Raw genomic sequence first — 13,102 nt, 5'->3', positions numbered from 1 at the left:
GATCTGGGACACTCTGGAGCAGCAGCTGGAGTCTAAAAGGAAAGGAAAGTCAGCCAAATACTAGGCTGAGGCCCTAGCAAAATTCATGAAAAATTGCCCCGCAACATTTATTTCATAGGCTTCCAAGATAATCTTCCTTTAACTTCATTTAACTCCATGAACCCGGAACTCTTTTAAAAATAGATTTAAGCAAACAAAACTGCTTTGTAACATTTTTTCCCCCTAGAGTCTCCTTTCCAATAACAACAAAAAAAAATCTAGCAAGATGCTGACTGCTTGCACTGAGAATCCCATCCCTGCAGATTTTAATATCTCATCTTGCTTCCCACTACTGACAGTAATTAAACAAGAAAGCATGTTTACATGGTGACACTACAGAAGTTCAGCATGCTAATAGTTTAATAAAACTACATCCCTCCTATGTTCTCTGAGGCACTAATGACTCAGGTCCTTCTCTGCCTATATTTAATAGTTACCTTGAAAGAACCTGAGAGCCACAGCTAGCAGATGGTAACACCTGGCAAGGAAACAGATATAATCCAAAAAGTCTGCAGTCCTCATCTGTTCTCCTAGTCCTACTGGTACTGTGTCATGTTCTTCTGATTTAATTGTAATAGATTATGGAAAAAGTGTTTTTTATTTTTTATTTTTTTTTCTCCAGCTTGGAGAAAAGTATTTAAAAAATATTAATTTAAAAAGAACATTCTTTTGCACACAGTATCTGGCTAAATTGTTTCATTATAGGTACATGTTTCCCTTGAATTTCAAAACTTTTGGGTTGGATGAAGTGCCTCTTGCATTTCGGAGAGGAACTATGACAATTCAACAAAAATCCCAGTGAAAAAATGGCTTCCTCGTGTTTTCTGCAGTGGTCGAATCTGAGTGTGTCTTTAACCTAATTTTCAGAGAGCTTGCGATAAGATTTATGTAAATAAGTAAATACTATATCTTTTTCAGGTAAAGTAGATATCAAATTTAGGATAGGAAAGCCTTCTTTTTAATGGGAATCTATATGGTAATTTTTCCATTTTTTCTTTTTTCAGTTTTTCCTTTTCATACACAAAATAATTAAAAAAAAGCTATATATCCCCATTTAAGAAATGTATCTTATGCTTTTTAAAATGAAAGCACATTTGTAACTGGGGGGAGTATTTACAAGCACAAAAAAAAAATTTTTTTTTTTATATTGCTATTGAGAAAAATTTAGGAAACTATCACATACCCTTCTGCATGACAAGCAGGGAGTCCTAGAGGGTTTGGACTGCCTTCCCTGTACAGCACGTGAAGTGTTCTGCCACTTACTGGCTGTCTTTTTGTAAGGTCAGCCTGAGATGGAGCAGAGGCAGCTACAGAGCTCGTTTATCCCAAGAAACAGAAAAATTAAAGGCAAACTAGAGATGGTTAAATGACACCTAACAAGAGAATTAATGCAGAACACAGGAGGAAAAAAAAGGGCAGAGATATATTATCAAGTCCATACATCCCTTGCTCCACGACCTGAAGGTGCCTCTGGTAGCATGGCTCCATTGATAACTACCAGCTTAGTAATGCAGCTGAGGATACTCTCTAAGAAAAGTACACTAAAAAAATGGTCATGTAAGAAATTCTCATCTCTATTTCTTTTGCTTGTAAAAAGACCATTTAATCCACATCTCAGAAAAAAACAGATGACCTTTGTTGGCAATGACACCCAAAGCTATTAAAACCAAAATAAGAGTAGGAAAACACCTTATAAAATTTATGTTTTTGAATTTCACCTCTCCTTTGCATTTTTAGCAGCATGAGCAATGGAAATCAATTAAAATTTAAATGTGGCAACAGCATATTTGTGGGTAAAATGCATTCACATTTAAAAACACTAAGAGGCATAAAACTAAACTACTTTTATTTTTGTTGACAGCCCATATTGCTTTCTGAATTGCTACTCAGTAAATGATTCAATATTTGGCTTTCAAGTACCGCAGGCAATTTTTTCCCCTCCAATTGAAATTTAAAATCAGAATACAGAAATTTTGTATCCCGTCATTTTTACTTAGAATACAAAAACACTTGCATAATAGAGTTTATTTTGCTCGTGAGGATGGGAATAGCTTTTTTTTTTTTTTATTATTAAATTTTAAATTTTGAATTAAAGAAGAGGCTCAGGACATATGAAGCCTAGTCCCGGTACTTGTCTATTCATCCTGGTCTTTACAATAGTCTAAAACATACTGTTGTACACACAACTGAATGTAGACATTTATATGGCAGCAAGAAAATGATCAAGCAGCTCTTGTTTGGGCTGAAAATTTTCCAAAATATGTACTTGCTTCTGGATCCTTATAGGAATTCCTACTCAGATAAACATGGATCTTAAAATTTCACAACTATAAAAGCCTTAGCTTGAGATATAAGCTAGATTATCAATGATGCTCTTTCCCCACCTATGAATTTTTAAATACAACGTTTCTCTCATGTTTCACTGGATCCTATGACGAATGAAGCACCAAAAGGTCTAGTTAAAAGTAAGAAAAAAGTATGTACAGAAGATGCATGCTGTTCCTCCAAACATGTCGTGTGTTTGCTTTGGAAAGCAGGTCAGGCAGTATGTCGATGTCAGCCGCTGTCTTGTCCTGTTTCTTCTCTTTCCTTCCTCCCTGAAACAGCAGGCCACTGATGAAAATTTCTTCTGGAGACACAAACTATCTGTACCAAAGCACCACTGGCTTGTCATCTACAGCATAAGCCAACAAGCATAAGGTTGCATTTTTTAAGATAACTTGAATTTTTCACCAGGCTCTTTCTGAGTGACCAGCACAGCTACCAGCTGGGTGCCTGGCGCTGGTAGGCCTCAGCGGGGAGGGGCCCAAATGCCATGGGATGGCTCGCAATGGAATTACAAATTAAAAGCCAGGTTGTGAACACAAGGCTCAGAAAAGAAAAACATAACAGCCTTTTCATTACTCTCTTTCAGTGTATGCACAGGCTGTGCCACCCAGAAGGATGGTGAACAGAAAAAAAAACAAAACAAAAAACCTACAACCCCCCTTAACCCCCCCCCTCCCCCCCGGCAAATACTTTGTTTTGTACATGACTGATGCTGGATGTATTAAGTTAGAATAACATCCTCCTTAGCGTCCCAGAGGGTGCTGTACTTTACATGATTCGTCAGCCTCATAAGGAGTATTTCTAACGTGAAACATGACCTGTCATTTCTCATAGCTCTGCTTATTTAAGACACTAGCAGGCATGCACACCTTTGCTAACCTGAGAAATTCCAGAGGGGAAAATCTTAATGGCCTCTCCCTTGCCTCCTGGTGCAGGTAAAACTAACTAGGTGGTCAGATGACAGGACACCACTAATCCTCTCTCTCAAATGGAAAGAGGCTGTCAGAAAAGCAAACCGTCTTATTAATTTCAGACACACATCACCATCAGCTCCGGTGTGCACAATCCAGGCTTTGTACATTATTCATCCTAACTCCCACATTTCACTGTTGCTTAAACCCTGCCAAAGTTAAAAGATACCCTATCCAAAAGGCAGAGGAGCAAAACCAAGAAGTGTTACATTGTGTACTACTTCACAATGTATCATTTAATTATCAAACATCCATCTTTCTGAGATGGCATTTCTATTGCATAGTACAGTCCTCTTTTTAAAAGAGGCAAGCCTCCCTGTACCTGTATGTCAGAATTTGAAATACCTGACCTTATTCAGAGCGTATTTTTACTAGTACAAACTCCTCCTTGAAGGAGTCAAGGAGGATGCCCACATGGTATGTCCCACAGACGTACTTTCTTTGGCACCGCGTGCAATACTGTACGTATTGCTAATGAAGAGAGCCCTTAAAACCATCTGTGCTATTTTGCGAAAGCACTGACACCTTGAATGTCATTCTTCAACTAGTGGCTGGTGTGGGAGACAGTACTTTCAGTGTCTTTTACTACTCCCTCACTGGTGGTAGTACAGGGACTCCCACTGGTGCTATTGCTCTCCACAGACTGTTTCAGGAGTAAGCACAAAAGGTGCAGGTTTCTCTGCAAGGAGGTCAGTGGGGTCCACTCCAGTTACACTCTGCAGAGAGCTAGTACCTGCTTCTCTTAAATGCTGACCCTGGAGTCATTCCTGTTCCTTTCCCACGGACCAAAGAAGCCAATGAAAATGATAAAAAAAAAAAACACAAAACAAAACAAAACAAAAAAACAACCACCAAAAATACTTTGAAGTAATAACTGTCTGCCAAGAAGATCCTAGGTTCTCTTTGGTGTTAAGTGGTGAAATATGTCAAAACACAGTGAGCGTGGACAACAGGGAGGCCCAAGGGGAAGGGGGTGGCAGTGAAGCTCATGACACACAGCTCTCTCATTCTGCTACCTCCAACTAACAGAAAACAGATCTGAAAAGGCACAACACGTCCTTCACAACTGAATCACTGACATACAACGTGCTGTACCATGCCACTCCCATGCTCTTTTTGTGTGGCTGCTTCGCAGAATCATGGCAAGAAGGGATGCTTGGTGCCACAGCTCTTGCTGTTTTCATAGTCTCAGGAGCAAACACGAGTCACAGACAAACACAAATACCTCACAAGAGAATCCTCTTCCATTAAAAAGCAAGAGACTGAGCATTACAGTGCCAATACAAAACATCTAAATGATTTACACAAAAGTCATCCAATTAGGGAAATAAAATAATCAAAAGTTAGCCGTGCAGTGTTAATGTGATATAATGAGACAAAAAAGAAGCAACTGAACACACAACAAAGTTAGGTCCTAATGGATCAAGACAGGAAAGGACAACCCAGATTTTTAGTTTACCATGAGATATCTAGGCATTACAGGAGAACTGATACACAGAACTATTTGCAGTGTCAGGAAATTCTTGCAATATCTATTTCAGGCATAGAGTAGTGATTAACAGAGAGCAGATTCTTAGTTGCTGCAAATCAGTGTAGCCGTTGTAGAAAGTCAACAGAACTATGTAAATTATAGCAGCTGAGGATAGCATCTGAAGTAAAGCATAGAATTCCTCATTTGTAGCGTGGCTATTTCAAAACATTTCCACAAAAGAAGTTGGAAGAAACAGGACTGCATTTCACTACTTGATTTGAACTCAGGAGGCTTTAAAATTGAGGACATAAAAACAAAAAGCTGAAAAAACAAACTTTTGGCAATGATTTTTGACTTGTACAGCCACAAGCACGAAGGAGCTGTATTCCCTGTCCTGCACAAACAGCAATAGAAATGATCAAGCTTTGAAACACATACATGTACATGTACAGACAGGAACACATAGAATCATCCAAGAGTATAGAACTATGTCAGCATCACAAATGTGTAAGGCAGATAAATGCATTTAGATGGTTCATCTGATACCACTGCAGGGGAGGCTCAAGGAGAAGTTAAAACCTCTCTCAAAGGGGGAAGATCCCCCCTCTCCCCCTCTCCCTCCAGCTGCAAGCTTTTATGTTCCCAGATCAACGGAGCTGCAGAGGCAATGAGGTAGCACACACACACGGGCACCCATCCTGACAGCAGGGTTACAAGCAATTCTCATTCCTCTCTGCTCAGAAGTTGGGATTTTGCAACTGAGAACACCCCTTGCACACAATCCCTTCTGCTTTTTTTTTTTTTTTTTTTTTTTTTTTTTTTTTTTTTTTACGGGTAACCAAGCTGGAAAAAGCCAGTGTTCCAAACAGAACATTGTAGCCATAGCAACAAGCAATTCAGCACTTAAACTTTTCAACAGACTAAACAGAATTTTCTTTCTGTTTTTATAATTTCATGGTCAATAATTCACCATGAACACTTTACGTGTCTAGCTGGTCATTAATGTCTCAAAAACAATCTCTTATTAATGCTTCAAGCAAGAAAACCTCCTCACCTAAAGAAAAATAGAAGTATGTGTATAAAGGCATACCACTTGAAAATTAAACTTTTTTCTCCCTTTTTGCAAAGTGGTAAGTAAAGGCAGAGAAGAGCCCAAGTTCTGGCTTGTTAGTCCAAGCAATAGCCCTTAATTTGGATTGTACACCATAAAGTGTTACCACAAGCCCTAAAGGCCTTAAAAGTGTTGTTTAAAACAACTAGCATCTTAAGCCCTCCAGCAGGATCCCTTTGTGTAGGATCCCAAACAGTCCAGATACTCCACTGGGAAGTCTCTTTGCTACTTTTGCTCCAGTGACTGAGGGCATTTTTTTTTTTATATTGTTTTATAGCTATCAGTAAAAAACCATTTGAAAATCAAGATTGAAGGCTAAAAATAGGATAACACATTCTGCCCATCTGATGAAACTTAACCCTGTTAATTAAAGAGCTTCATTTCACAGTCGGTAAGAGTCTAATATTACCCTAATGAATGTATGAGCTTTTTGGCAAGTGCCATGCATGAATGCAACTCAAATCATGCCTTTTCTCCTTTTAATGGCATCAGATTTAATATCTGCAAAGGAAATCACTGTTTTATCAAAGGCAAGAATTTGAGAAGTCTAGAACCTATTGACAAAAGCATAAGGAAAATGGAAAACTCTTGATCTCTCCCATGTAGACTAAATAACGTCCATATGAATTTTAATGCTCAACAAATGTACTAATTTAAAGAATTAACTTATGCAAATAGTTAATTATCCAAAGCTTTCACTACCCTCTCCTATCTCTCTACCATTTTTATACTTCTCTACTGTAGTGAAAAAAAAAAAAAAAAGATTTTGAAGGAACCAAATAGCACAAACCCTTTGAGAGCTTCAGGACCATCCTGCCTTCCTTGCCACTCCAGGCAACTTAATCATAGCATAACCCCACAGTTCATGGATGCAGGCTTTGTTGACAGACCCAACAACTTGGGCATGAACTGAACTTTGCTAGCAACGCATGCTGAGAAGCTCCATAAATGACAGTGAAAGACAGAGCATGAAACAGACACAGAAATGTTTTTACATGTTCAAGAGGAGCAGGGACCATCCTCATTCCCTGTTTATTTGGATTACCTTTGACAAGTAGCACTAGTATCTATGGAGTTAATGTGCTACGTAAGAGACAGTTACACAGGGTTATATTGTTTTTTAAACCCCGCTGGTCACATAGTTGTTTTCTAATATTTTTATAATTTGTTTTGAAATATTTTTTGAACTTCTGTCACTACAAATCACAAGGTAAGGAACAGGGGAAAACACACTCTCTTTTTCAACTTCTTTCAGGTTCTGGGCTGTCCTGTGACCTGTCTGCCTAGATATTACACAATGACAGCCAGACCCGGCACTCCAGGATTTACTGAGTGTTTCTAAAATCCGGACGGGGGCTGGCTGGAAACTTTACTGAGTATGTCCTGACACGTACACATGTCAGTGGGGGGACAATACTGTGCAAGTGGAAGTGGGAAGAAAGCATGGAAGAAAAATCCACTTAGAACTAGGAATTACTAGTAGGACAAAGCTGGTGACCAGCCAATGGGGAAGTGTCTGGTAATCATGACAGATCATGCAGCACTCTGGCTGCTTACTAGGCCTTAATACATAAGGCTGATTAAAGAGGTGTGAAACAGAGGACCTGGTGAAATACGGGGGATGTTGGAAGACTGTTCTTTTTTAATTTTATTAATAGTTGAAAGGAAAAGACAACTTCTACATCACACGAACAGGACTGTTGAAAAGCCACAGAAATATCCCATACTTACTTTTATCTTCCTGGTTTTCTTCTGCTGCTTTGCCCTCCTCTTCCTCCTCCTCCTCCTCCTCCACCTCCTTCTGCTGCGCTTCTTCTTGGTGATCAGCAGCACCAACTGAAAGGCTCTGGCAGCAGTGGTTGAAGCCGCTATCCCGAGGCAGCGTGAAACTTCGGGGCTTTCCCCCGTTGCCATTCAGCACTTGCATCCGCTCACCCTCCACGAGCGGGAAGGGGCCATAGTGGTCTTGCAGGTGGCACTTCTGGGTGGGCAAGGTGGACTGCCGCCGGTGCTCGGGGGAGACCACGGCAGCCTCGGAGAACACCGAGTCCTCCAGTGGCAGCGTCTGCAGGTAGTGGAGTCCTGAGCTTGTCAGCGGCGTCTCTATGAGGTCCTGCCAGGAGCGCCGCTGGCTCGCCGTCTTGCGCACCGGCGAGTCGGTGGCGCTCCCCGCCGCCTCCGGGCGGAACTCCTCGTGCGACGACTGCGACTGGGAGGTCTCCGTGGAGGACAGCCGGCTGTGCTTGGGCTCCACGTAAGGGCTTGCGCAGCTCATCTGCAAGGTCAGCAATGTAGCAACCTTCAGATCAGTGTAGACCAAGACATACTGCTAGTAATGACCACATACTTTTCATTGTTACTGAAGGCACCAAACTTATTCCCACACTGCTACTAATACTTATTCCTAATACTTATTCCTACAAAACGTTCCTTAATCAATAAAAGAAGCCAATGCAATTATTTGCAGAAAACTTTGTAGAATATGGCTCTGTGAAAGACATAGGAGAGAGATGCCTAGTCCATTAATACTACCTTAAAAACACAATCCAAATGCCTACTGTCATCTTATCTTGCTAATAATTCCTTTGGAATCATGTTTGCAGAGCTTCAGTATGTTTCAAAGGTTTATGGTTTTAGAAAATAAAGTATTGCATTCAGATTAAACCTCAAGAACACTGTCTTTCCCCAGACTCCCAATTTCTCAACCAAAAATTTTGCATTTTTAAAAATATATTCAAGTAAGACGCTTTAGTTAACATTGTCTGCATGTATAGACATGAAAATTAAAATTCCCTGTGAAGAATAAATGTGAAGACTGTCTACTAGTTTTACACCAATAACTGCTTAAATAAAATAAAAAACAATCTCCTTTTGTTCTAATTTATAGATAAACCTACTTTTTCACAGACAATAGAACAACCAATATCACTGTTGGCTATATAAAAGAACATTTTTATGTTGGAATTTCTCTGGAAATTCAAGTGTAATTTGTTACAGTAAATCTTTACAGCAAACCTGTTGTACCTTAAAGAATCTCTGTTGTTACTGAAGTATTACATTTTGTCAAAGATGAAGATAAGGGGGAGGTGAGGGATTGCATGGCTGAGTAGGGATCTATCATGAATTAAGAAGAGGAAAAAGGAATTCTGTAACTTAATCCTTTTCTGTACATAAGTGGGATTATAAACGTATTCTCTACACACCAGTGGAAATAGCAATGATGGTTGTTGAAGCTAAAACATACTCATGTACATGTATGTTTTACATGCTCGTACTTTAAGCTCATACTTTAAAAATACCTTAAGTCAAGTACTGGCTCCAAAAATATACTGAAGATTGCCCTAATATGTGCATGCACATGCTTCTAAACAGAAGAGTAGGTAAAAGTCACTTTATGTAGTCATTCCTGATTAGGCAGGTGACTTACCGAAGGAGGCCGTGGGTATGTGTCGTACGGGGGTGGGGGGCTGTCTTGCTTGGGTGTCGATGGAGTGTCAGCTTCCTCCTTGTCGCTCTCACTCCAGTAATCTACAAGTTACATACATATCAGATCAAAAACTTTCAATATATTTTGATATGTTTGTATAACAGAGACTTGTTTTCACAACAGCAAGTAGAAATTCCTAGGAAATTCTGGAAGTTATATATGAGTTGAATGCTGGCAATCTAAATGATAGCTTCTGTAATTTGGAAATGTTTTAGTGTAAAGAGGGAAAACAAACAAACAAACAAAAAAAAACAACACCCCACAACATTATGAAGTATATTAAACCTAACTGCAAAGATATTAAACAACCCCACACGTTTAATTCTTGTACACGCCTTATAAATACTACATGCATAGATAGTACTCAATGCAATAATGATCATATTTTCAAATTTTTAGAAAATCATCAAAATAATTATGATTGTATATTGGCTGGAAATTACTGAAAGTATTTTTTCTTTTTTTGAACAGAAAAGATGAAAAATGTAACTTGTAATGTAATGTAATCAACATCAACTGGCATATCAAATACGTAGTGGTTATTGCATATGTGAATAATCAAAGTTATTTTTCTACCTTTTTTCTCCATTTTATCCTACTAGTTACCCAAACTTTTCAATTACATTTCTAATAACAAACTGATGTATTTAAGATAAGGCAGAAAAATTTAGATCACATCTTCTTTATAAAACAGTTGCTTGCTGTCCTGTTACCCAAGAATGAAAAAGGTGATTTGCTAAAGGTGATTTGCTAAGGAAGAAGATGACAGTTATATTTAAGCATAGAATTCCAAAAGGTGGATAAGAGAAAGTACAAAGGACACAGGGACTGTGGTGTAAATTTCATGGGACACGAGGTCTTATTTTGTCATGATATCAAGTCTTAGCCATGCCCATTTCGTATTTATGGTAGTTTGATCAAAGGGGAAAACACTTAGAAGAATGTATCATGTGGTATTTCCCATTTATTCCGGTGCAAATATTTTTGAAGCACAACAGCATGCAATTAAATAGATACCAGACCTTAATATTCCTTTCAAAAGAAAACAACTTAACTGCTGAACCAGCTCCAGATAGACAACCTTAATATTTCTATATATTGTAAGACTGATGCAAACATTTATGTTGTCACTTTGTTTCTGACTGTATTACCTTCTGGTATTTGGGTAAGCCACTGTACAACTGCACAAGTGTAGTTCATACCATTCACAGACTAACCACAGGCAATCTCCATGTGAAGTTCGTGTTCAATGAACTGGGTGATTTACTACTCTGTCTTTAATAGACGAGGAGAAAAAGATTAATTGTTGCTTCATAAACTATCTAAATAACAAAGAGTTGAAATTTTCCAGGTTTGTACAGTATATAATTTGGCTTTAATGATTTTTTGTTACCATTATGGTTATTGTATTTCACAATTAAAAATCTACTGTAGCTAATATTATTCAATATATAAAACAAAAATTACTGATCTTAAGATGACAGTGTCTTGGAACAGTCTACCCTAAAATTCTGTATTTTCCCAAACTGTGGTAGCTGGGGACAGGCAGCCATATTTATCTGTTTATTTTTTACAAGCAATAATAACTCTTTCAGTCTCTTAAATTGCTTCCTGCAAGCTTTGAGCTGAAAGGTTCTCCTAAAACAGTGTAATAAATAAATAGGATAAATATATTTTTATTTTCATGATGATGGAATAAAAAAATCCAAACGCTGTCTCTGGAAATCTCCAAGTAATTTAATTTTGTTGAGTAAAATACTAAATAAGAGAAAACTGTCATTTAAGTCATTCTCAGTTTGAGAAAACTTGTTTCCGGCAGCTCAAAAAACCTGAAAATATTGGCATGTAAGTATGTTTGTTCCTATTTTGTAGCAAAGCCTAATGGAGCTACTTCTGGTGAGAAACCTGTCAGAACTGTATCACTCACTGTGATTTTTGTAGGCTTAGAGCTCAACTATTTATTCTGGAATTAAATCTATCATTCTCAGTGCAGGTTTTGATCTTGGCTAGAAATACAAAAAAGTTCTTCCTGTCAAATCCACATACAATAAAACACTATATGATTATGCTTTTGTGCACCTTACCTCAGATCGGAAACTCTGTTGGCAACCTACTGTGTTTGTCTAAAAAAATTCTGCAGTTCCAGGGGTCAACTTTCAGGTGAAATGAATGAAAACAGCCTCCCATCAGTTTTTAAAAATGTTCTGCTTTTGGCAACTGAGACATTATAATCTATCTAAAATGTGTGTGATGCTATCGAACAGTTGCCATATTTCTCTCTGCAGATTTTGTCCAATTCAGTTACAGATGAGCTCAAAGGACCAGGCATATGTTGAAAGCTTTCTGAATGAGCAAGAGACTGCATCTATTATATATAAGCTAACACTGGCCAGCCATTTGCCAGTTAAATGTTTTCTATTTAGATAAGGAAGTATTTTTTTTTCTGTGATTTTCTACGACTGGAAGGTATATAATATCTCCATCCAAGAAAGTCCCTTGCCGTATTGCTAGCATTCATTGTATTTAATATGGAAAGTTGATGGTATTTTTATAAAACTGTTCTGTACAGAATGTGACATTTTCTTCAGCAATACACCCACAGTTTGGTGATTCGTGCATCTCTGAAGCACTTGAAATATGTTTATGCACTTTAGATTCAGAACCGTTCAGCTCTTAATTGAAACAGGTTTGACAACTAGTGTTGAATTGTTTCAGAGGTATTATAAAGCTTTCCTGCAAGGGGATGAACTGAACAGAAATAAAAGACCTTTTGTAAAATCAAATATGTAGATGACAATTGGTACGGTAAATGAATATAGAAAATTTCAGCTTCACAATTTTTATAATATCAAAAATGCTTGAAGTGATGGAGAGGTTTTACTTTGCTAACTTAATGCCTCTGCTAATTAGGGGCACTACTCATCTGTTTAACAGCCCTTGTGCTGGGAGCCAAGGGTAATCACCAGAGGCATAAAAACACTGTAGTGCAGCGAGTGGGGAATGCGATACCCTCACTGAACACATATATGCAACACAGTGGATATAGCTCTCCCTACCTCCATATGATAAATCAATTTGAGTAAACGGCATTAGGGTGGTAATAAAGAGCTCCCTTAGTGCCTTGGATATAATTTCAGTGGTAAGTGAGGTCTCACTGATGATCTTCAACAGGGAGCCATTTTAATAATAGGCAACAGGAGGCCTGAATGCACATGATCTCATGTCTAAGAACGGGATCATCTACTATTTTATTATTCAGTGATTGCTTGGTAGGAAAAATATTTTTTCCAAATCTATCTGGATTTATAAAGGTGCATCATGTCTGCAATTGTGCACTTGTACATACACTGTTAGCATAACAGTTCTTACACCTTTTCCTTTACCATCCCACGTTATTGTAATTCCAGTGCCAACCTGCTGTCAATAAATGCTTCAATTTGGCTTTGGATGCTAACATGACCTCAATTTGGCTTTGGATGCTAACATGGAGGATTTCCCTGAAGACTCCAAGAATAAGAGCTTGTTTACAGCCTCTTCAGGTAGTGATGGATGGTATACAGGTCCCTCCAACCTGGTTACTGCAATATAGCCTGGGAAATACAGACTCCCAAACTGATTTTGAAGTTTGGTGAAGCATTGAGAACACGCCTGGAGGAACAGAGATCATGGTGTGAATGGACTGTGTGAATGAAGAG

At 38.4% G+C, this 13,102-nt stretch overlaps 1 protein-coding gene across 4 annotated transcripts in view; it reads right to left on the bottom strand.

The window, feature by feature from the left end:
- The window catches only part of CNKSR2 (connector enhancer of kinase suppressor of Ras 2), a gene marked incomplete at both ends in the record, with an annotated part of 217,493 nt that overhangs the window by 29,372 nt on the left and 175,019 nt on the right, over positions 1–13,102 (bottom strand). For all 4 annotated transcript variants that reach the window (XM_084306349.1, XM_084306350.1, XM_084306351.1 and 1 more), the window contains 2 exons: positions 7,652–8,195; positions 9,348–9,448. In XM_084306349.1, the coding sequence (XP_084162475.1) occupies positions 7,652–8,195; positions 9,348–9,448 (645 nt within the window). The remainder of the gene's footprint in view (positions 1–7,651; positions 8,196–9,347; positions 9,449–13,102) is intronic.

This window comes from Netta rufina (genome assembly GCF_964035555.1).
Source record: "Netta rufina genome assembly, chromosome: 1".
Taxonomy (NCBI): Eukaryota; Metazoa; Chordata; class Aves; order Anseriformes; family Anatidae; genus Netta; species Netta rufina.
This window is presented reverse-complemented; position numbering and strand designations above follow the sequence as displayed.